The sequence below is a fragment of the Labrus bergylta genome, chromosome 12 (genome assembly GCF_963930695.1).
Source record: "Labrus bergylta chromosome 12, fLabBer1.1, whole genome shotgun sequence".
Lineage (NCBI taxonomy): Eukaryota > Metazoa > Chordata > Actinopteri > Labriformes > Labridae > Labrus > Labrus bergylta.
In genome coordinates this window covers 18483964-18509116 of record NC_089206.1, presented here as the reverse complement: position 1 = coordinate 18509116, position 25153 = coordinate 18483964, and the positions used below count along the sequence as shown (strand labels likewise).

Below are 25153 nucleotides of genomic sequence, written 5' to 3'. Positions count from 1 at the left end.
AAACTGAGTTTGTATCACAGAATTTGAACATGAAAATGAAAAATGGAAGGGAAGTTAATGCCTAGATCCACGAGACATCGTCTGATCAAAAAAGCGGTCTGATCATCAAATTAACTGGACAAAACGAAACAAAACTGATATTTAGAGCTCAGACAGGACTAATAAAACTAGAAAAACTAAAAGCACTCAAAGTATGTATTTGTTCTGTAGTAGTGACACATACCTCCCAACAAGTTTAAACCAATGGAAGCGGTCATAGAAGGGGTCGTTTCCAGTCAGACTGCCCTCACCGTCATCCTGGTTCGAGGACGCCATTTCTCCTGCACGGTCATACATCTCTCTCATCTGTTCCAGCCTCTGCCTGCAACCATAACAGAGGGCACACAGCTTTAATAACAAAAGCAGAATGTGGTTCACTGTAATCAAACTAAAACTATCGCTGGGTAATGTGTGTTATGGGCCTTACTTGAGTTTCTCCAGGGACCAGTAGTGTGTGGCTCCGTTCTTCAGGTCCTGAACCTCAACAGCCACTACGGTGCGGGGGAAAGGCCTCGAGTCCCGCTCCTTCTCTGGCGGCAGGAGCTCAGGCGGCACCGGGGAGTACAGCGTGTCTGTCAGTAAGACGAATTGGAACTGCACCTGAAAAATCAGAGCGGTGGTAAAGAGAGCATGAATAAAACAGAGAGGCTATAAAACATTAAGAGAAGAAAACAAACAAACGCACCCCTCCGCCACCAAACAAAACAGTCAACAAAGCATTAAAATCCATTCCGACTCCAGCTCTACACTTTTATGCAAGCATTTTGTGTTTTTGCTGATTTAAAGACTAAGTCATAAGACTAAGATAAAATCATAAGTTTGTCTCGTAAGTATCATTTTAACGTAGATGTACCGAAGATGATTTATTATGGTTAAAAGAAAAACAAATCCATACCCCCCTTAATTTTGTGGCCTCTCTTCCCAGCATCCTCTGGGGGCAAAATGCTAGAGCAATTAACAGCACTGGATATAAATAACCGACAGAGACCCAAAGAAACATAAAAACCCTTTGAGAGGTCTTTGTGACAGACGACCGATCTCCAGTATCAATCATGTTGCGCCTAGAACTAGACCAGAATATAAATCACACAAGTCTCCTGATGGGGAAGGTGGACCAGAGCAGACAAGCTTCTGATTCATAACAAATATAATTTCTCTATGTGACAGTGAGCTAACACACCCATCTGGATGATTTAAAGAATTGCCTTTGGCATTATCTGAGACATACATTAGGTTTCAATGCGGCTGTCCAGTAAAATGATTCACTCACATCACAGGTTGAATAGAAACTGTAATCAATCTTATGGCACCTTCTATGACATCATGATGTAAAATGTTTTACAGTCAAACTTCCAAGAACCTATTTTGCATATCCATAAATTGTTTGAAAGGCATTTAGAGGTAAAAACTCTCCATTTACGGCACAAATAAAAGCTGTAGAAGCACAAGTTCAAGAGTTGTGAACCACAGAATGATAAACTGAGATCTACATTTTTTCTTACTTTCTTTTTTAGCTCCACACTAATAGCATTGGCCTCCTTCAGGTAGACGGCATTTCCCCACAGCTGGTCACGGAGGGACGTGAACTGATGGTACCTCCACTTCCTAAAGGCCCACTGAGCCAACTCAAACTCATGCTGAGTCCATGGCACTGCAGGGAGACAATACAAGTACAAACAACCACAAACACAACGTGAATGGAGATAAACAACTTTAAAAACCCAACATGTGGTTTAAGTTGTTTTAGCTCAACCACAAATGTAGCACTTCATATTACTGCCTGCAATCGTACGTGATCCATCAAGGTGTCGCCTTTATTTGTAAGTCAATATTTATTACAAGCCGTGACTGTGTTGAAAACCTTCCCAATGTGCTGTGTTCAAGGACGACCAGGACCAGAATTTACAGAGTCAGCAGCACTGTAGCATTACATTCACAACAATGTGTTTCAGGAGAATCAAGCCTAAAAGACAATGTAGAAAGACGGAGCTCCTGTTTTTCTTCTATTTAGCCAAAGTTTGTAATCCGAATGCTGAGAAATAATTTAAAAACATGCTATTCATGTCAACTAGATATGCAACTATACTCAAGAAAGTAGTTGTATTTAGTCTGACTGTGGCTAGGTTGGTATAGTCAGACAGTTTAGCAAAATTATGGGAACACGGCAGACAAAAGCACCACATTTTTTTCCACACCATAGCTTTCAATTTTGGGGGGAGGGCTTCATCAAGATGCCGGTTCCAAGATGGCGGCCATGTAAAGTCATGAATGTCCAACCGCCTAGAAACCAAGGAAAATGATGTAATACATTGCTAAAATTAACATATGTATTTGATCTTGGCACAAATAATCATCTAGTGATTTGCATTAATGCATTCCTTGACCCAGAAAATGTATATATTGACAACATTATTGACTTTCTAAGTGGCTTGGAAGACATATTGGCACTTATAGACTTTACATGGCCGCCATCTTGATGTAGCGGCTCCCCCCCAAAATTTAAAGCTATGGTGATTGTGTGGAAAAAATGTGGTGCTTTTGTCCGGCGTGTCCCCATTCTTCCTAAATCTGGTCCTAAGCCGCCTGACTGGTAGAATCGGTTTTCTCTCAACCTGGAAGGTTAGGGTTTCAATCCCCAGCTCCTGCAGCCACATGTCCGACGTGTCCTTTAGCAAGACCTTTAGCCCAAAGTTTCTCCTGCTGCTTCGTCAGCGGTGTATAATGTGTATGAATGGGATTATGGTCTTCTGATTGTCACTTTATTATACCTCATTTTGCTCAAGTCCATTTACCATTTGTTTAAACAGAACGCTGTATCATGTAGACGGATGAGGAGATTCTAAATGTAAAATAAGTTAATCATTCTGATGCTACATTGGTCTTTTAATCATTTATCTCCAGCCCATTGCTGTCCCATTTACTGAAAGAACCCATAATCTCCCTGGAAAGAAATTGAAAACATTGATTTTTAAGGATTTTTTTTTTTTTTTGTCCTTGTCAGTAATTTAAAGACAATTACGCTGTGACATGAAGTATTCAAGCATGACCTTAAAGGCGTAATGTGAGATGTTTCCTTATTAGTAGTAACATGTTGTACTATAAAGGAATTATAGCCACTTTGACTTCATACTTTGAATGTGTAATTAGTATATTAAGACATTTGATTAATCTGAATTGATATGACATTTTTGATTGTAAAAAAAATAAATACTTTACGCACATCCTAGAAGTTTGGGCTCTGGACAGAAAGGTAGAAGAAAATGTACATTTTTATATATATTTTTAAATCTAGGCTTGAAAACAGAACTAAAGTAAACAGTATCTGCAGGAATACACACCTTCCTCTTCTTCCTCCTCTTCCAACTCTTCTTCATCAGGTGTCTCTGCTACCAAGGAAATAGTCTCCACCTGTTTCTGAAGCTCCTGCAATTTGCTCTCGTACACCTGGACACCATTTCGGGGGGGGAGGGGGGGGGGGGGGGGAGAGGGAAGAGAGAACAGCCACGACAGCAGGTGAGCTAAACTAATCATCTGCATCACATTTTGACCTAACGTCCAAAAAAACAAGTTGGGACTTCTTTTCTTTTCTTCTTTTACCTTTCGTTGCACTCCAGTTATATTTCAAGATTGAAGACAAGTTGTGAAGACTTCCATGACACTTGAATGTTGCATGTTATGTAAATATTTTCACATGAGAGTGGGTTTGCAACAACATGAATGTATTTGTAATGAGATTTACACAAACTAGGGAAAGCTTTCACTCTAATCTACATTTCCATACCTTCATTAAAACAATACATATTAGAATGTTTTTAGATTTTGTATAGATTCTTTAAATACTGTAAACCATACTGTAAGTAAAAACTTTGGACAACTGCTAATATTACGTATAATCAAATATAACACATTTAGTTGTAATTATTATATCCACTCTCTATAAATAATTTTAAGCCTCAATCTCTAAATAAATTAAACAAAAGTAACTTTCAACTCCTGATAAAATCATTTCCTGGAATTAGTACACAGTGTTCTGAAACATTAAGTTCATGAAAACACTGTGACGTTATTGAATGTATTGAGAGAAATGGCTGGAGTTGTAGTGGAGAGGTGCGGGTAGAGGCTGAGTCAACTGTAATCCAATATGGGGCGCCATCATCATCAGAACAGGACATGCCATGGTCCTGATGACCTCATCCTGTTTGTTCTTTGTCTTCTGGGAAGACAATGCAGCCTTTTCATTCGTTGTTAACTTCCTCCCTTCCTAACAACAAGCTACAGGCCGAATTATCTTGATTCAGACACACTTTGCAAATCTAAAGAGCATGTTTTACTGGATGTAAGTGTCTGTATGAAGCTGCTTTAAATAGTATAGAGTTTGGTATGCCATTGAATATAGTATTTAAAGCATGGCCCGGCCTTATTTAAATGCCTTAACTCATGTTTATGGAGTAAGAAATCTAAAACTGGAAATACAACTTTCTCCCCAGGCTACAGGAACATGTGAGACATGGTCATGATGTTGTAATAAATACAGTTAGAAAGGCCTTTAATTTTTGCAACATTCAGGGATAAAATTATATTTTAAAAAGGCTATAACTTTGAATGTAAAATCTGTATTTATTCATCACTTACAGTACTTTTTACCTCAGAGTTGCAGAAAAATGATTATTCCTGTGTAGATGCATACATGTAAAGATCAGATTTTTTTTCAACTTAACTGGTTTACAGGCAGTAAAATCCTAACACCAGCCATATGTAACAAAAAAATGCACTTGCAACATGACATTTTATTTCAGTCATACTTTGAAAAAAAATTCCAGCAACAGAGGCATTCAGTATATCCTATTTTAAAAACCTGTGATTACATTTTTTCCACACATGTACTGTGCGTCTGCACATAGTGAGTGATTAAGGAGCAACACGACTTGGTACTTAACCACGATGAGTCACTAAAAACAGTGACGTTTCAGAAAGCAGCCATACAACATTCAAAAACAGACTTGAATTTAGATCTAACACTGATATAAATGAATGTCTCAAAACACAACACAGTATGCAATGTCCGTTCGATGTTGTAGTTCTTCCAAACTTATCTGGCTGCCACCAGCACCAGTGCATAGGTTATATTAACATTTGTTAATTCAGCATCTATAATAACAGATGAAGACATGTACAGTAAGCTAATGCATGCAAAGATAGTCATAAACATAAGGCGGAGGGACTAGACTTCATAATGCATTTTATAATTTGGTTTTTGTTACAGCATAGTAAGGCAGAATATATTGTTGTGAAAACTCGTAGTGTAAACCATAGAAAATCATTTCATAAGTCTTAACACAAAGTACAACATTTTGATAGTCCTAAAAGACCTTTCCTGTGCTCTGTACAGTGTCACTGTATCTCTTATATGATTCGAAGGCCTTCTGGTATTAAAACATAAGCAGCTCTTTTAAAGCAACGATTGCAGCAAGAAAAAACTGATCACGGGGCAGACTTGCTCCTATTTCAAACAAGCATCTGCATGAGCACAGAGCCTGAAAACCTGACATTGACAACTTAATTTCATGGACTATCATCCGGATAGATCTATCAAGGGACTATGATTTTGTGTTTGTTTCAGCTAAAATGAAGCAGTCCCCAAAATCTAATTTCACATGGAGAGTTCTCCCAAATAACATTATGTAAACACTTCAAGTCTTTGTGCTACCTCCAACATTTTTAAGGCGCGTCTTTGGGAACCATGACAACCCCTGTAGGACATCCAGTGGAAACACAGTGAACTCTGTGCTAACTCAGTGAACCACAAACTAAAATGTAATTTATAATACTGAGAAGGATCCCACATCATGGTTCAAACACGTAGAGAAGAACACTTTGAACATCCTGGAGTGGTTACAGAGAAACTTTCTATTTGAAACATTTGAGTAACTTATCTGAAAGTTATGTCAGCTTAGTAGCATTTCAGCATTGTGATTCTTACATAGGGAGTATAATCAACTCAAGGATGTAGAGAGAACTTTAACATAATAAAATCATCATGAAGTAAAAAGGACCAATATTGTTGGTAATTTCTTAAAGAAGTATAAAAACACTTAAAATATGAGGTAACTTATTGCTCAACTTTTCAATCTGTGTCAAAACTAGCTAACCTAAACAACTTATTTATGAAGAAGTGCAATATATATAGAAATACAAGTGGGTGGCAGCTTCATAATCGAAATAAATGGAGAAAGGAAGAAAAAAAACTGATCAAGCAATCAGGTAGCTTGCTAAAGATCTGACAAAATCAGTATTTCATTACTCAAAAGTTAGTTTGGTTAAGGCAGTTATTACGTTCTAATTGATCTAAACTGAGGCCAGTTGAATGAGCATTGAATTTAAAAAAAAAAAGGGAAAGAACAAATTAAATGCACAGCAAGATTAATAAAGTTAGAGCATAAAAGGCACCTTTGGAAAACCCCTTTCTTTGCCTACCCTTAAAGTCTGTTTAAAAGGCAGTCAACAATTGACTAGTGCATCAAGTTATTTCAATTTTCAGATGACCAGCATAGTGGTCTGTTGATTCCAGATCGAGGCCAATCATCATCTAAAACAGAATATGCTTCATATGGGTGCGTGTAGCCTAGTGGATATGTCACGTGCACCACGTACAGAGGCTATAGTCCTTCAAGCGGGCCGCCCCGGTCGTTTCCAGTATATCATTCCCAACTCGCTCATACCTATTTCTTAGTCTGTCCACTGTCTTATCAATAAAGGCATCAAAGCCCAAAAAAAATCCAAATTTTAAAAAAGAAGACATTTCAAGAACACAAAAATGCAAAATTGAAAATATAACTGATTTTCCATGCTAATGTTTAGTCACAAAAAGTAATTTCAAGGGGATTTTTTTCATTCCAAATCTGGACTACAACAACAACAAAACATTTCTCAACGAAATTGAGAAAATGTAATGTGTTCACGTTAGAGCAATACTAAAACGGCAGAGATCTAAACCATAAAAGATCATTTTGGCAAATCAAAGCATGACTGGTGAATTGTTGCACAGACTGAAAAATGAATAGAGTCGGCATGGCATGTCTCTTCTTAAGAACAGTCTGTTGGCTTCAATTCCTTATGACAGCTCTCTCAATGCTAGTGATGACAACGAACACACTGCAGCAAAAACGGGTAAATGGGCATATACAGTATTTTGATGACGATGAGAATAAAATGTCTTTTTATAATACAAACAATACTTTTGGGTCAACCAATAACGTGCTGAACAAGTGCAAAAGTCACATTACGTTTTAACCATTTGACACTCATGATTCGGAGTTGTTGTGATCTGTAATGTTTGCCCACTCAAAGATTATCAAACTAGTTCCTAATTCCACAAGTCTCAATCAGACTGCAGTCTCTCTACTGGCTTTAAGATTAGGAGCAGACAATTGTCTGCGCATTCGTGGAGGTGCCTGAAAGTTGATTGGATGGTTTGGGTGGTCAGTGTGATGGTACTGCTGGTAGCCGTTGAATCTGCCATCTGTATACATCATGCTATTATAGTGGTAGGGCTGTTGTTGGTGGTGTTGCTGGGGATGTGGCTGCTGGTTCTGATGATGGCGGGGCTGGTAGAAAGCCTGAGTATGCCTCCTGTTGTTTTCAGACTGCTGCAGTGACTCCATGGAACCAGACGGCCGCTGGCGGTGATTAAAAGAATTGCTACGGACTCGTTCATGGGGCTGCTGCTGATGTTGGTTGTTCCTATAGTTATATTTGTGACCATGGCTTAAACCTTGCTCCAAGTCTTTGCTCCTGTGCTGGACCAATGGGCTCGGCATTGGGGGAGTGACTTGAATAACAGAAGCAGCCATCTGTTCTCTGGACTGTACTCCTTCCTCAGCCTGGCTTTCTCCCTCTTCTTCTTCTACAGCTTCTTTAGGCACCTTAAGCTCAATGACCTGCTCATCTGTAATTATGATGTGCGTACCGGGGCTCCAGGAGTTACGGTGCTTAGGGTTACTTTTGAAGGGAAAACGTAGCTTGCGGTCTTCTGGGGGTATAAAGCGATGTGGTCCAGTATGCCGGCGGAGCTGCTTGGAGATCTCTTGCTGTTGAAGACTCTTAAGGCGTATCTGCTCTTGGCGCATCCAGCGCATTTGGGCTCCTCGCTTTAGGTTTGTGTCATCCACCTCACTTTGGGCTGTTTGCAAATCTGCATCTTCTGCATCAGGCTTTTCAGGAAGTGGGGGTTTTGCTTCTCGAGGGCTTGGAGTTATTGCAGCACTTACAGAAGTACTACTGCTAGCAGGCTCTTCTTGGCCATCTGGGGTGATGAGTGGAAGAACCTTTTCCATTTTGACCATCTTGTTCCTGAGAGCACGGATCTCCTCATCCTTCACGTTATTTTGTTTCTTGACTTCATGCAAGATGTCCTCGAGTTTGTCAATGTGCACCTTTAGTTCATCCATGACAACCCCTCCTGCTCGAGTCCCATTGGTAATGATGTCCTCAATGCGTTCATCACCGACCCCAACCGTGTCCCAGACATCCCGAGCTACCGCCCTCCACGAGTCCCGCTCGTTGGGGTCTTTTTTGCTGTAGCTAGCACAAAGCTCCTTCATTTTCACAATGGCTAGTGCCTCAATTTCCTGCCGTGTGTGTCGGAAGTCATTTAGGGCAACTTCATAACAGATTTCTTTGACTGCCTGGATCTTCAGGTCAGAGATGGTCACCCACTTGGAGTCCTTGGTGATACGTCGCCGCTGAGGGATCTGGTACATTTTAACTTGCTCTCTTCTTTTCCCACTGCTGGGTAATCCACATTTTTTCACAATGGTTTGTAGCTTGCTAGGGGGCAGCTTTTCCCTCAAGGAAGTGATCAGCCTCCAACTCTCTTCACAAGACCTCTTATCAGAGTCATCCCCACTATCAGAGTCTCCATCCTTGAGAAAACAACACAGGAAACAAACCAAATGGTTCCCAAAAAAGGAGAAATTAAAATGGGAAATCAAAGAGAAAATGATAGGATGACTTTAACAAAAGGAATGAATAAAAGTATGAATATGCAACACAGGAACTTCAGCCATAAGGATAGACAAAGATCAATGTGGATATAGAAATTAAGCTTATACAGAATGCTTTTGTTCAGAATCATTAGATTTATTTATTTTTACTTATACGTTATAGAAACATTTTGCATACATCATTACTGTACAAGATGTATGGCAACATGCAGTTTCCAGAATTATGCAAATTTGCAGAATTATGTTCCAAATAAATACAGAAAAACAAATCAATCCAACAAACAGTGGCTTCTATTGACTTTCTTGTCAGTTTGTCATTCTTCTATTTCCTCTAATGAAATGGTGATATTGATATGCTAAAGTTACATTCATTAAAACAGTGACTTTAAAAATATGGTTCCTGATGTTGCATATTGATATTAGAAGTGAAGCATGTCTAACATGATTAGAAAAGAAATATCAACAGAGTATTGTTGCTGATTGGAGCGCTTCTGAATTGTTTTCTGACAATCCTCTTCTTAATTGATAATTTTGGGATTTGAAAGCTGGGTCCAAAACAGGCTACAATGGCATGCATGTAGATGGATTTTGGAGCTTTCCCTCTTTAGTCCAGAAGTTTGAAGCTTTAGTATTAGCAGTGAGTTAGAAAGTGCTCTTGCAGTTGATCAGAAAGCCAGTAGAGAGGAGAGGCAGAAGTGAGGGTAAGTGTTAATCCACTACAAGAAAGACGTTAGTTGGAAAAAAATGCAGTTTCTCATTCTTTGTAGACAAAGTACATTACAGATCACAACCATAGTGTACAGATTATTCAGTTTTTGTGTATGATTTGTTGATTGTTGCTAGAATTGGACATGTGGGAGTCAACCCTAAGCCTGTAGCTCTGCACATAAAACACCAGAGTACGGTCTCTTATTCAATGATTCAGATGTAAGCAGTGATAACTCTGTTGTTGAGCCGTGCCCTCAGTGTGCTACACAGATAGCAGGTAAGGCTAGCAAGGCGAGGTAGCCAAAGAAGTCAATGAGAAACCACATTGTAACAATCCCTCAAAAAACTACGGCAGAAACGTTTGTTATCACAATGCATTGTATGGTGAGCAACTGCATTGAACAGACGAAACTCAGGACAAAACAGAGCAAGAAAACTACAGTAGAAAACTAATCCAAGCAAATCAACAGCCACTTCATAGTTGACCAGCTCAACAGCAAACACTGCAACTTATTTCACAACCAGTACTGAATGAGTTAAGAGAACATGCTAATAACATGAACCAAGCAAAAGCAGCATCGCATTATTAAACAGGTGTTCAAATGCCGACCAATATTCAATACATTTAAAAATGTATTTGGATTTTAATGATGAACCTCAAATTAATTTAAACTTTAAATTGCTGTTTTGCAAGATTCAGGTATTCACTATAAAAGAACCAAGAAAAGAGAAAACAGGGATTTGGAGAGGGGAAAGCTTTACAATCTAATTCTCACTCCATCAAATTGCTACAGAAGAATCAGTTAAAACTCAAGAGGAAGGCGAGTAAAAAGCTCATCCATCTCAAGCCAAGGAAAACTCCCATGCAAGAAGAACAGACATGCGCCTGGAGTAAAAAGTGTGATTTACACAAACACACACACATCTTTCAAAAGGGTTAAAGCACAGAGTGAGAATTAGTGCTACTCAGATTTAAATGGACTGTGTGAATCCCAAATAACAAAGCTAGCTTTCAAATTGAACTTGACATAAAAAAAACAAACATGCTTTCACTTCACAATGAAATGAATCACAAGCTGTCTTGAATCACTTAAGAGCTGCCTTTTGTTAAACGTAAGTGGCAAAAACATCAACCGAGGTATGCTTTTTCTCTTTTATCCACTCTGAACTTAATATTTACTTGTCTACAACTTTGAACATGACGTTTACAGAAAAAACACTGAGTTCATTAGATTCATACAGTAGGTTTTTATGAAATTCCAACTAGTTTGAACTCACCAGACGCTGTTGCTCCAAAAGTTGGTCTGCCTCTTCCTTCTCCTTTTTGTACAAGATCTCCATCTCAGTTAGCCTACAAACATTAGTAATCATTTACTGTATAATACATCACAAATGCACGATAAAATGTATATATGTGAAACTGTCACCATTCAAAATGTGTTTAAATATTGCAAACAGGAGGGACTGCATACCGTTTCTCCATCTCCTGCTTCATGTCGATACCCTGCTTCTCCAGGAGCTCTCGCTGAGCAAAAGTCCAATCCACCGGCTCCACAGGGGTCTCAGCAGATGGTGTCTTCTCCCTTTCAGCTCTAGCCTGCTCCGGGTGGTTGAATCGGAACACATGGTTTTTTCCCATAATGATACGGTTACCTGAAAGGAGGTTGGGCAGAAATAAGTTAGAGAGCATGAGAATATCATACCACTGCTCCTTCATTTCTGGAATGAGATTTTTTTTTCTTAATCAAAAACTAGAACCTAAGAAGAGATTTAATGAACCATGTTGTTTAAAAATGAATAATTATGAAGCCCAAGGATGATCTATAGTTACTACAATGAGTCAGGTCATCAACCCACAGAGATTAAACAAATATCACATTTACAGCTTTGTTTACAAAAGTGAGACATGTACCTGAACGAAGCTGGATTGAATCTTCAACACGCTTGCCATTGACGTAAGTCTCTGATCCCTCGCAGGGCACCAGCATGACGATTACTTCAACAAACAAATAAACCAAACATCAGTTGCTCATTCTCAAAAGCTCATCATTATTATTACAAATGGTGACGGACAAATATGTAATTTAGTGTATTGATCACGACCTTTATGCCATAAGGTTTCCATTAACAGAGGATTATTTTTCAGTGTTTATGGAATCATTTCATCCAAATAAATAGACAAAGGGCCTTGGGTTGCTATTGGAGATATTAAGGGCATGATTTTTTATGTTTATTAAAGAAAAAAGATCCTCTCAACTCTGCTTAATTAAAGAAAATCAACACATATCCAGGCGTACATTAAACAAACTCATGATATTATGCCTCACCATCTCCATTGGCATTCCTCTCGCTGCGGAAGATGCAGTGCTCTTCCTTGATATGAGCACCACTCAAAACAATGTCCTGTCGTCTCTCAGCATCAGCCTGACCCACCCTGAAACAATCACAAAGGCATTGCAAGAGAGTGAATCCTACCTTCTTATTTCAATTAGTTGTCATTTCATCAAATATTCATAAATGGTACCTTTAGACCACCATTAGAAGGACGTCGTCCTAAAGTTATTGATGTCTGAGATTCTAACTGAATATTTCCCCCCTGGGGCAGGAATACTAAATACACAACAGGAATAGTCTGATGAGGGGCCCAAAATGACAAATAGAGAAGAAGAAGTAGCTCCAGAAAGTGAAAGTTTTTTGGGATCAGTGGAAGGAGTTAAGCCATTGTACACCAACTCTGACCTCTTTCTTAAGATCAAAAGAGGACCACTTTGAATACAGAGTACATTTTTGGGAACCCTGCCAGGAGGAAAGTTTTTCACATCCTCTGCAGCACTTCAGTGTCATCATTCAGGTTGAAATGTTACCTTGTAATTCCGTCTTTGATGTAGTAGAGCAGACACTCTGACATGAGAGGATCCTCGTTCAGGTTAACCAGGTGTGGAGTCTACAGATGAAACACAAAAAGAAAACACTTAACCAACAAAATAAAAACATCCATATGACTTCACTTCCTTTTTCAAAATTCAGCAGGGCTGTAACTAAATCAATACCGGAAATAATAAATCAGGTGTACAAGGTTCTATATCAAACACGGCTGATGACAGTGATTTGTATTATTCAGTAGGGGTGGGACAAAATATCAATACATCAATATATCGTTGTCCTTAAAGGTGTGATACAATTACCCAATAGCTGCTGCCAAATGTGTACATTTATACACAGTATATCAAAAATATATAACTATAGTGCTCTGAACAGATTTCCCTAGCAATTTGACTCCCTTCGTCACCAATCTATCACTCAGAGCAGTGGTGCTTAAGACATGAATGAGGATAACATGAATAGAAGTTAATAAGTAAAAAAAGAAGAAAAGGAAGGAGGAGAAGAAGACAGCTGTGAAAATGACACTAAATTATTCCTCAATTAATCAGATATCGTAATGTTGCTGTCTCATGATATAATTGTTATTGGGGGCCACATATCGTGTATCATGAGTTACCCTGCTATTCCCACCCCTATTATTCAGTACATAAACCACATAAAAATGGTTACACTGACACAGTGCTGACATCTCTATAGCCTGACACATGACAGTACTACTACTACAAACAAAGCTAGCAGCTACTCAGCCAAACAACCAACCTTTTTCGGGGAAAACACCCCATTAAAGTCTGTATAAAGATCACAAGGCTTCCCAACGAAAGCAAAACCCAGGAAGAGGCATTGAGTGAAAAGAGAGAGAAAAAATGAATAGAAGACAAAGACATGTGAACAAAAGGGAATTCAACTAAAACACATCAATTAGCAGCAGAGGGAAGAGCCGATGCCAAAAAAGGATTACTTTCAAAGAGTTTCAAGTTTCTGAAACTAGCACTGATCATGTGAAAGCTTGCACAGAGATGAAAAGATATCAAATCTCTTTTTCTACCACAATGGTAACTCCTCTAACAAACATTTACTATCAGACCTAATGGTTTCTATTTAGCTACAAAATATTACTTTTCTACTGGAAGCAAGAAGAATGACGGGAATGTACGACTGCCTATAAATGAATATGCCTTATGATAACACTTACAGCTGTGATCATTAAAGGAATGGTTTCTAAAAAAATATTCAAACATACTCCGTTGTTCAAATGGTCTTTGTAAGAAAAACTTGAGTACCTTAAATTAAGAATCACTTGTCAAATATTTGTATGACCCGATCATTTTGAAGGTTATTAACTTTAGTACAATGACATTAAAAACTGAGGGGGGCTAACTGCAGATCTTTGATGATAAATCAATATTGGAAGGTCAGACTATACTTACATGGGGCTACATATACTGAAGGAAAGGTGATACTACAGTATAATTAAACAAACCTTCTTGATGGGAGAACAATCAAGCTGCTCATCGAATAGGCTTTCGTGGCTAAGCTGTGTATGTGAAGGAAGCAAATAACCAGAGAGTGGAAGGACAGATAGAATGAATATGTGACAAAAAAAGAAAAAAGAAACCATACAGGGAGGTGCTCATGGAAAAAACTGACAACCTGGGGGAAAGAAGTAAGGAAGTGATGGTGGAAGAGTGTGCATCACGACACATGGGAAACTTGACACAGTCCCCCACCGATCTCAATGTCTGTGCTCATGTCTGTTCTACCTTTTTAGGAGAGAAGACTCCCAACGTGCCTCCATCTTCACGGATTGCCACACCCATCTCTGCAAGCAAGGCCTCCCTGAAGAAAAGCAAAACAGTCCATACTTATAATTGAAGTATGTTGTAAGTATGTAAGAAATATGCTACATACAGGCATACCTTTTCTTGCAAAGAGTAAAAACAATAACTTTGAAAATGTATTTTTAAAGAGCCTTGGTGTTGATGAAAAGTGATGTGTGCAAGATTGCAGCAAGTGATGTTGTATGACAAGGCTCAATGGACGGATAGTAACATGGTTGACGTCTGCAGCCACAGATGAGTGGATAAAGGGCGTGAGAGGGCTGTTTGAGCAGCAGAGTGTGACGACAGACAGGAGAGAAGGGAAATGGGTGGTGTGTGTATGTGTGTGTGTGTGTGGGCAGAAATGAGACGGATAGATAAAATGAGGCAGACAGTTCAGAGGGGCCAAAAAGATGAACAACCCCCTGTAGTTCTGTCTCCATCACTCACAGGACACAGATGACAGGGACGGAGGCCCACATAGGACATAGGCCCACACTTGTCCCACAGTACTAACCTTTCCATGCGGATTGCCTCCGTTTTTCTCAGTTTCTCTTCCCAGGTTTCATTGAGCTCAGCGATGATCTTTTCTGATTCCTGAATACCAAAACGAGAAGTCTCAGTAAAATTGCAATTTTTAAATTCAGTTTCATACACTTTTGATCCAGAGGGGAATCAGACTTTTTAAATACACAAGCCGGAAAGCACAAACTAAACCAATAGACATACATTTAGGGAGAGATGTCAGAAAGAGGGGACTGCACAGGAACTGGTGGCCCAAGCAGTTGGGGGTTCAGTGCCTTCCTCAAGGGCACTTCTACAGTACCTTGGGAGTAAATCGACACCTCTCCAGTAACTAGTCCCAATTCCAAACTCGGTCCTTTCCGGGCCTTGAACTGGTGACCCGTAAATTCCAAACCCAATCCCCTTACCAAGTCTCTCTGTATAAAGTCTATAAATTGGGCTGAAAGCTCGAGAGGTGCCAGTTCACTTTCTGGGCACTGTTGAGGTTCCCTTCAGAAAGGCACTGAACCCCAAACTGCTCGGGTGCTGCTCACCTTCTTTCATGAAAGATAGTTTTGATTAAGGGATTAAAAAACGAATACTGCCTTATTAAGCAATTACAACAAAACCTAGTTCCTCTTCTAATTTACGTTGCTTAAAATCTTCCAGTCAGTTCAGAAGAGCATTCTGTAAAGGTTGTTACTGTTCAGTTATAACAACACATAGAACTTATATGACTTAATTATACCATAATAAATGATCATTCTTAAAAGTACTGGCATACATGTTCTAATTATTGTAAAGGTCTTTTATAATGTATTTCTAAAATAGCTCTTAGGCGTGAAGGATTAAAGAATTACATTATTATGTGTCTGACTAATAGCACTCAAAGCCAATACGACAGGATCTATTTTGGTCCAATTTCCTCCGTATCTGCGTCGGTGCTTGACGTCATTGGATGACGGAAAGACTGGGCACCACCGTTGCCATGGAAACTGCTGCTCCTCATGGTTAGAAGTTGCAGTCCCATGTGCAACATTTTCAACAGAGCGAGTCTCAGAGATATAAAACTCAGAGGCCACATGAGAACTGATGAGAGAAACGCACTTTAAATAACCTGCGTGTGTGGGCTAAAATTAAACAGCAGCTATCTTGAAATTAAATAAACTTATCACTAATTTAAAGATTATCTACACTGCATATCTTTATTAACTGAGATATTGTGTGAAGATCACAAATTTACATCAACTATAATACAATACCTATTCTCTTAATCCTATAGCCCTCATCTATTGAGGTAACTTATATATATATGAATGTATTCATATTATTATTAATATTATTATCATCATTATGATAAGTAACTTGGTTAAAGTTTAAAGTAGAGTGTTCAGGGATCTAAGGGAATGTTTTTCTCTCTTTACAAAAGACACATTTGTAATTTAGTCTGCTGCAGTCTGCACAGACCCCGTTACCTTGAGTCTTTCGATAGCTTCCTCTCCTCCAGGGGTAGACATGATGCGCTCCTGGATGCTGGTGACCGACTGAAGGACACCCTGGCTGCACAGTGAGCCAGAGGATGGAGAAGCTGTCAGGGAACCAATAGGTGCTGTGGAGAAATGGCCAGGGCGTTGATTCTCTGAGGCTATCAAGTATCTATTCTTATTGTTCTGAATGTCTTTGAGGTCTGAGCCAACAGCAGAGGAGAGAGAAGGAGAGAGGAAAAAGGGCACAACACAGGGACGGGTGGGAAAGGCCCCGGGAAGGATAAGGAGGGAATAAACCACATAAAATGGAAGAAACAAATACCGAATAGAAGGAGAGAAAAGGGAGAGAAATGGGGAAAGAGAAAGGACAAAGGGAGGGAAGACCAATGTAAGACACAAGTTGTACATTAAAAGGGATAAGACAAACAACCAGCATTATGGTCAACTACAGAGAGCAGCAGTTTTCACTCCAGGTGGTTTGCAAAAGTTTTCTTTGTGAATCAAACTTCAGATTGTACTCAGTTAAGAGTTTTCAGAGGGCTGTTTAAATGTTGGCCAGAATTACAGCACAGAGCAGTTAACTCTGAGTGATGCATTAGCAGCAAATTCAATTCAGAGGAACAAGGTGATGTCATTTTTTTCCCTGAACTTTTAACATGAAAAACAGCACATTGTGTGAAAACTGCTATCAGTGTATACAGGATAGGAGGGAGATGGAAACTGCAAGAAGGCCCAGAGGGAGGACAGATAGGGGTCATTGACACATGCTTCCAAAGTTCAGCCAGCAGCTGAGTAATTGAATTCACCGCACACTCACACACAAAGCTTTGTGCACTCACACATCCATCTAATCGGAGCCACAGCAGCCTTAAAAGGTCAGGCAGCCTCTGTCAATACGATGGCCTCAAGGACCTCTGAGGTTAGAATCTGCTTTCTTAGATTATATATACAGTATATATATACATTTTTAAATAGGCCAATAAAATGTATGCATCAGATTGATTGGTAGGTGCTAACATGTTAGAGATCAAATGTGTTTAGTTGAAACCATCAATATAGGCTTTCCAAGTTTGTGATAAATAGGGGATGCTTCGGGGTATCAGTACAGAGCAACAAGTGGCGAAACAGCAGCTAAGTATAAGCTTTCGCTCAGCACATTAGGTAATGTAGATGGACACTTTCCAGGATAACTACATTAAGAGTATCAGGGCAGGAGGGCAAGAGGGACACACAAATAAACTAACTATTAAATACAAACTATAGACCAATTTTCTATATACATTGTTGGCGGAGCTACTTAGCAATTTAAAGTCATGCACCTTTCCTTCTGTAGCTCACAGCCTCAGTCTGAGAACTGAGAAGTGGCTCTTTAAAGCTTTGAGCACTGTCAGCTGCTGCCGAGGGTTAGTCAAAGAAATGAAAAATAAAAAGCAAAAAGACCACTGTCAAGAAGAGAAGCTTGAGAGAGAGAGAGAGAGAGAGTCAAAGTCTGGCATGGTAAGGAAATGTTGCGGCTATGCTGGGGGTTGGGTAGACAGACGAGCTATTCTAAAAGTAATGATTCTAAAAGGGATATTCCAAAAGTAACTTGTGAAACAGAGGAGTCTGCAAATAGCTGCCTTTACTTTCCTTATTGTGGAAAAAAGGAACACAAGCGCAAAGCATGCTTACCTAGTGGCATGCTAACTCTTGCATGTTTGATTGTCCTTCTAAGCTCAAGCATTTGCTTTTATTAGCATTTACATGCAAAGCTAGAAGCAGGTATAATATACAGGAACGGGGCATAAGCAATGTTAGCTATCATTAATAGGGCAAAAAGCGGTAAGACAATTCAGGACTACCACACATGTACACACATTTGATTCCACTTCCTGGGTAATCATCCCCCACAGGATCAACTGAGGGGAAGCAGGAAGAGATGATAAGGGTCAGAGTCAGTAGAATGAGAGGAAAAGGTTACACACATGTCTCAGTGAGCAGGATGACAAGAACAATGTGGATGAGAAGAAATGGCAGAAATTGGCTTGTAAAGTGCCATGGCAGTAGGCATGATCTAAGCAAGGATTAGAAAGTGGGCAGGTTATTTATCAGTTCAGATATTAGAAGTTATTAATGCATATATTATGTCTCGAATTGACGTTTATTGATTCATGTAGCTTTAAACCAGTATGTCATTATCAGCTTCATGGGACCAAATGAATTGTCATTAATTGACTTCGAATAAATTGTAAAGTATGCACTGTTAAAAACTACATGTTGTGTTCTGTAGTACATATAATACACACTATACACTAGACTCTGTAAAGAGGCATAATAGAGCATTATCTTGGTAAATATGGCTAGAAAAGCTGTTTAAGTCTTTTTAATTTTGTATTAGGCACCAGAACAGCACAGGAATGCAAACAAGTGGGATGACTTAAAGCAATGACACAGTGAAGTGGAAAGAAGATGTTGCCAGCTTTGGTAGAACCTGAGAGAGAAAGTAACAGTTGCTGTTTGGCTGCAGATATTGCCTGCTGTGAAAGCACTAAACTCACTGTCCAGGATGTCTCCCAGGCCCTGTGCACGGAGAAGTTCCTTCAGTCGAGATACTTCATCCTTCAGGTCACGCACCAACTTATTGTTGGGATCCTCATTGATGACAGCATTGCACTTGATGTTTTTGGCTCGGTCAGCATAGCTAAAAAAAAAAATGAAACAGAATAGTATCACTCTTATTCACAGTACATGATCAAATTAAAACAATTGTCAGGAATTATTTTAAACATCATAACCTATGTCCTAGAAGGAGAGCTTACCGGAGAGTGCTGAGAGTTTCATCATAGTTGATATCTGCAGGACTGAGGGCAGCTACCATGGCTGTTCTTGAGTTTCCACCTGATAACACAAAAAAAACCACAATGCGAATTAAAAGCCATCTTGCTAACATATCTATGAAAATCTAAATAAGAAGATACAACAGCATTTCCAGCTCATCATTCATTAAAAGGCCAAAGATAAATAAATACTAAAGCAGAAATAAGTGCTGAATACCAATTCATTCCATTAATGTACCACAGTTTCATTAGACTAAACGGCAATAAACAACATATGTCAGCTAGGATTGAAGATACACTGTCCTCCATACATGTCTGAAGCCAGGAGATGTTTGTGCACTTGTCTAGTTAAGTTGAAATACAGTCTGCTGACAGTGTTCTTCTAAAATAGGCAGAGAGTAATGTACCGTAGCACCAGCCACTTTGTAACCCTCCACTTTAGGAGACAGACATTTCATTTTTTCTTGGATTGGGTATAAATAAGATTTTACCACATAGCTTACAGACATAAATTCCTCTATATCCCACCAGCAAAGGAGGAGTAAATGAATGTTCTCACCGAGGTTCTCCCTCAGTAGCCATGTCAGGACAGAGTCTCTGTAAGGGATGAAATCACTCTTCTTCTTCTTCTTGCTCTGCAATAAACAAACATTAATTAGGCAGGCAGAAAAACACAATCACTTCAAGTAAGAGTTACTGTATTTAAAGTGACAGTCAAGGATGGCAGTAAAGACGGAACAAGATTATGATGTACCATGCCTCGTGTAATGGACAAGTGAAGGAGGCAGGTAAAATGAGTAGAAGGCCTGATTTGACTCGCTTTTGATGAGCTGCATGGATTGTTAATTTTAATCACAGCAATTATGTGATAAAAGTAGTAGTGACAGATCGCTGCAGCGATGTCAATGTTACACGTGTCAAAAGGCTGTCAAATCTGCGTCATGGTAGGAATCAGAGGTTATTGGTTTAGCTATCAAAGGGTTTACCTTGCTGGTACAGTTATCCTGTTTAAGCAAGCATTACAAGGACAAGAGAAGAGAAAACAGAAGGGCATACGTTATAGCATGCCAGGCGACAAACATTTACTCCTTAAGAAGAGAGGGTTGGAGAGGGTAAGAGAGAAGGCCAAAAAGGAAGAGTGAAAAGTGAAAAGAAATAGAAACAGAAACACTCACCACCTCGGCCAAGGCAGAGATAACCTTTCCTAATGTGGTGAGAGATTTGTTGATATTTGCTCCCTCCTGCAAACATACATAAATAGAATATTATATATTCATCAAGGTTATACTAATTAACAGTATTTAATACGTAAGACAGGTTGTCTGTGATGATGTGGTGTCTTACCTTTAGCCTGGTACCTTTAGCTCCAGTGGAATCTGCTCGTTCACTCCCGGCCAAGTCTACCAGACTGATTTTACTGACCTGGAGAGGAGGTTAATGCATTTTTAGATGCAACATGGCTATGAATAATTTACATTCAAACGATAACAAACAGAGAAAGTGAGAATACTGGAACAGCGCCAGCACTCACTTCCAAACACAAAGAAGATGATGTCTTCAGAAATAGTCACATAGTTAGCAGATACAACTATTCCAAACATTGAAGGATTTCTGTCTGGAGAGATGCAGCAGCTTGGCAGTGAAACTGATCGTGCAGTTTAATACAATAAGCATTGTGTTTACAAATACACAGTGGTCTTTGTCCCTCAGCAGTCAGAGGAAATGCTAAGAGTCAGACCTAAAATGGCTCTCTGTCTTTTTCCTTTTTCTACCTTAACTAACTGAGAGAGGACTATCGAGGACAACTGGATAAAAATCTTTTACAAAAGAATTCAACCAGAATGAAGAGAAACAATTGACAACAGCACTGTACCAGAGTCAACCACAAGTTAATAACATTTTAAGTGTGAAAAGCTTAAGAGAGCGTCCCCATGTCTGTTCAGTCTCTTCTGACCTTTTCTGTAGAGAGGTCTGTTTCGCTGTCATGTTTCTTCTGTGTGAAGACGATGGTGAAAACAGCATGTGACCTGCTGCTGGTCTCGTTCATGTTGGTGGCAGCCACAGTTCTGTAGGTTAACACGTACAGGCATGGTTAGGAACAACAGAAAACACACAATTTTTCTGGGCACTTTAATTTTTCCCCCCTCCTTTTAAATGATTCCTTCAGTTTAATTTCACACACAAAGTCTTGGCTATTAGTGGAGCTATCATCAGTGGGTATTATGCCTATTAGAGTGAATTGAGTCTAAAGGATTACTTTGTACGGCATAGGTGGATAATACTGTGAGGACACCAAATACAAATACACAAGGCGCACTCAGAGGGACAGCCAAAAGGGAGATACTGCTGTTCACGCCACGTTCTAGAAATAAGCTTTCTGAGTCAGCACAGGAAGATTAAGACAGAGTTCACTACTCGCCACAGGAGCACCCGTGACACTCACACACTTAAAGAGAAAAAACTCACATTTCCATCACATGGTTTCATTTCAAAGAAAAACACTCACTAACTAAAATGTAGGAAGACTTCTGCCCGAGAAAGTCATAAAAGCTGGAACTATTATTGTTTGACCAAGTTTGAACCAAAAGGAATGTGCTGGTGTCCTACTGCTTATAACTTTCTGCTCTTTGAGCTACTGATTTCTAAGCTTTAAAAATCTGTGAAGAACATTTCCTGATCCATCATTATTCTAAGCTTGCCCAAAATGTTCAGCCCCAATTATCTAATTTCTCTAAGGACTTGAGTTATCATATCCTCAAAGCTATTGTAACTCTCTAATAATCCTCTATTTGCTATGGCCTGTGTGTGACACTGAGGCTGCTCACCTGGCCTTGTTGCCTGCATCCATCAGGTCAGCGATGTCTGTGTAGGAGGTGACAGCTAGCTTGGATAGGTCCTCCACGTATGGGCCCAGAAGTGGGTGTTCTCGCACTCGTAGATTCCCTTTGTTCTTAGGGTTGAGCAAATCTCGCACCCGCTCACAGTAGATCTCCATGTAGCTGACCTAGGAACAAATATAATCAAAGTTTAGGCGCCCCAGGGAAACATTATATTGAAGGTCTTTACAAAGTATGTATATTATGATATATTATGCATCCGTGTAGGTTTTTCCTTGTTTAATGAATCAATACATTCAAACAATTTGCTTTTATGAGACGTATATTTGTTTTCAATTTGAAAGAAGTGTACAGTGTGCTTCTGAAGGTTCAGTCAATTTGTGATTGAAGACTGACTTTTACCAGATACACTGTCAGGAAAGGGCTGGTGTTGGTTCATTAGAGACAAGGCAACAGAAGAGTCAGAGGTGAGGGCTAAGAATAGGGATTACAAATGCCAATGCAGTCTAAGACTCACCTCCACTGAGTAGGAGAGCTCCTCTTTGTTGCCTTCCTCATTGATTTTCTCAAATAGATCTTCACAGAGCTGAGAGGCAGAGAAAGAAGATGTTTAGTGCAATTAAAGGCATGTGAAAGGGCAAGAGTGGGGATTAATAGGATCTGTGGTTCTACAAATAAATAATTTTTTGCTCATCGTTTAGAAAAAAGAACATAGGCAGATTAAAGACTTAATGTATTTTTACAGCATTTCAGTAAATAGGTATAGAGATACTATTTCGGGTAAAACCATATTTAAGCTTTGATGTCATCACCAAGGAAGTTAAACAAAATCTTTTTTACATGAACTGTCATACCAGAGGAAAAAACATGGTGGATAAAGGCTAGGAAGAAATTTTAACAATAGGGAATGATTTAAGAACTGCTAGACTCTGGTCTTCAAATACTGACAGAGGACCTCGCTGTGATTCAAAGAAGCTTTGAAAATGTAGGCGTCTAAGTGAACAGGTAGAATTGGACAGTGAGAATAGTTTGTTAAATCAGAAAGATGTATCATTGAACAAACCATGGGAATGATTCCTTCTTGTCCCTCCTCCTGCTTGCCCATCATGGTGTAGGATTTGCCAGCTCCTGTCTGGCCATAGGCAAAAATGCAGACATTGTATCCCTCAAAAGCATGCTGCAGCATTTCCTTTCCAATGTCATTGTACACAAGGTTCTGTGATGCAAAACTGGGGTCTTCCGGCTGTGGAGAGACAGAGAGGTTTATCTTTATATGCATAGAATTTCATGAAGTAACAGTATTTAAAACTTACAATATATATTGTTTAGTCATTACAGCAGAGACAAGAGACCGCTTTAACCTTACCGTAGTGTGTGACCAGTAGGAGTAATCGAAACTGAAGGTCTTTGCTGGTTCTTTTGGTGCTTTAGGGTTGGCAATAACTGTGGAGAAAGAACAAAATTAGTAATGTAGTTGATTATTGTTTGGTTCAATGTACTGTATGTCTCGTTTCAACACTTTATTTGTGTATGTGATACTTTTAATACAATCATATTTCAGTTCCACTAAAGAAAAACACTCACTATGAGCAGTCTAAATGGAACTGTTTATTATAACAGCTTTTTTTTAGTCTAGCATGGAAATAGGGGTCTTCCCAAGATCCTTTTTTCTCGATCATAGTTCTTACAATAATATATTTGGGACTGAAAGTCACGTGAACTAGTGGCTTATTATGGGCCATCGTCTTTTTGGGGAACTTCAACTTCTGTGTCAAGTTTTTCCCAACACACAGTCTGTGTCTCTATTCATTTAATACACACTGATAACCCAATTAAAGCACACAAAAACCACATAAGTATTCTCCCATTCTCACCACAGTCATCTGTTCTACCCACAAAAGAAATGATGACACCATACTTCTGCACCACCCAGTCATTCTTAACGGTCACACAGACATTTCTTAATGAACAAGAATCTGCAGCCACGCCTGGCATGTCATCCCTCTCAACCATGCTTGCTGGTACCCCTGGGAGCTGTGTTAAAGCTTTCCACAATGTGCATTCAACATGTGACATATGACATGTGACGGAAAGAGAGGAGGAGACTAAGAATTTACTAAAGGATATTTGTAGATGTTTCAAACGCCAGTTGTCCCTCAAATCTCCCTCTGAGACAAACTGCACTTTTATTGACTAAAGCTGCTTTGTGTCAGCGCCAATGCAGAGAGTTTGCTCAGGCGGCACAGACAAATGCATACCTCTACCGTCAGCATTGAGGAGAGAGGTGAAGAGAAAGGAGCGTTAAACTGGGTGGGAAAGGTTTGAGAAACTGGGAACCGGTGCTGAAGGCCCTAGCAACAAGACAAACACAGCAACAATAGAAACTAAAGGCAGAACCAAAGAAAAAAACATCTTAGGAGGAATTATATAATTTGTACATTTAGAGTATTTATACTCTTTCTTAGCAATGTCAACCATGCACAACAAAGCAGTACGCTTTGTTTTATTTTTTTTTAATTGGAATTTGACTTAAAAGGAAATTAAATACAGGTCTGACTCCTTGGCTTGAGAGTGCTCGAGAGGATTTTACATCAAGATGTCACCAACAGTGTGCCTAATGTGTTCAGAGGATTTCAGCACACTTATTAATAATGCAGGAGATGATGAGGAGAGACAGGGATTGCATATCGCCCTCCACAGGTCACATGTTGACAGAAAAGCACAGTGTGTCCTCTAAAAAACCAGAGCTCTAACTGCTTCATGCTGAATGTGTTATGCTGTAGCATCAGCCACTGCAGGTAGCTATAACATAGATGCATGTGTTTGTAGCAGATACAAGCTTCATACAGGTTAAGGTGTACAGTCAAAGCAGTGGCTTCCATATTGGGCACTGGAAGAGGATACAGCAAGACAGGTGGCTAAATAAAGCCAAATATCACCTTTGACCTGCCTCCAAAGGGAAATTGGAGCCAGGGAATGAAGAAACGAAGGGGGATTTACGTTACCAGTGCTCCTATTCCTTTTCCCTGAAACAATCTACAGTGGCTATTCATGAAAGGG

At 39.4% G+C, this 25153-nt stretch overlaps 1 protein-coding gene across 10 annotated transcripts in view; it reads right to left on the bottom strand.

The window, feature by feature from the left end:
* kif1b (kinesin family member 1B) overlaps window positions 1–25153 on the bottom strand; it is a 57758-nt gene that overhangs the window by 15893 nt on the left and 16712 nt on the right. For 2 of the 10 annotated variants that reach the window (XM_065961798.1, XM_065961801.1), the window contains exons 3-27: window positions 23460–23536; window positions 23157–23336; window positions 22611–22679; window positions 22082–22260; window positions 21211–21322; window positions 20601–20678; window positions 20432–20497; window positions 20243–20260; window positions 19816–19891; window positions 19239–19317; window positions 18978–19120; window positions 18297–18338; window positions 16429–16640; window positions 14967–15046; window positions 14393–14468; window positions 12614–12693; window positions 12077–12183; window positions 11662–11745; window positions 11222–11402; window positions 11028–11100; window positions 3378–3483; window positions 3260–3277; window positions 1542–1690; window positions 467–639; window positions 224–361 (exon numbers count right to left, since the gene is read on the bottom strand). In XM_065961798.1, coding sequence (XP_065817870.1) covers window positions 224–361; window positions 467–639; window positions 1542–1690; window positions 3260–3277; window positions 3378–3483; window positions 11028–11100; window positions 11222–11402; window positions 11662–11745; window positions 12077–12183; window positions 12614–12693; window positions 14393–14468; window positions 14967–15046; window positions 16429–16640; window positions 18297–18338; window positions 18978–19120; window positions 19239–19317; window positions 19816–19891; window positions 20243–20260; window positions 20432–20497; window positions 20601–20678; window positions 21211–21322; window positions 22082–22260; window positions 22611–22679; window positions 23157–23336; window positions 23460–23536 — 2596 coding nt within the window. The remainder of the gene's footprint in view (window positions 1–223; window positions 362–466; window positions 640–1541; window positions 1691–3259; window positions 3278–3377; window positions 3484–11027; window positions 11101–11221; window positions 11403–11661; window positions 11746–12076; window positions 12184–12613; window positions 12694–14392; window positions 14469–14966; window positions 15047–16428; window positions 16641–18296; window positions 18339–18977; window positions 19121–19238; window positions 19318–19815; window positions 19892–20242; window positions 20261–20431; window positions 20498–20600; window positions 20679–21210; window positions 21323–22081; window positions 22261–22610; window positions 22680–23156; window positions 23337–23459; window positions 23537–25153) is intronic. The other 8 variants (XM_065961799.1, XM_065961802.1, XM_020632247.3 and 5 more) reach the window with 7 other exon arrangements.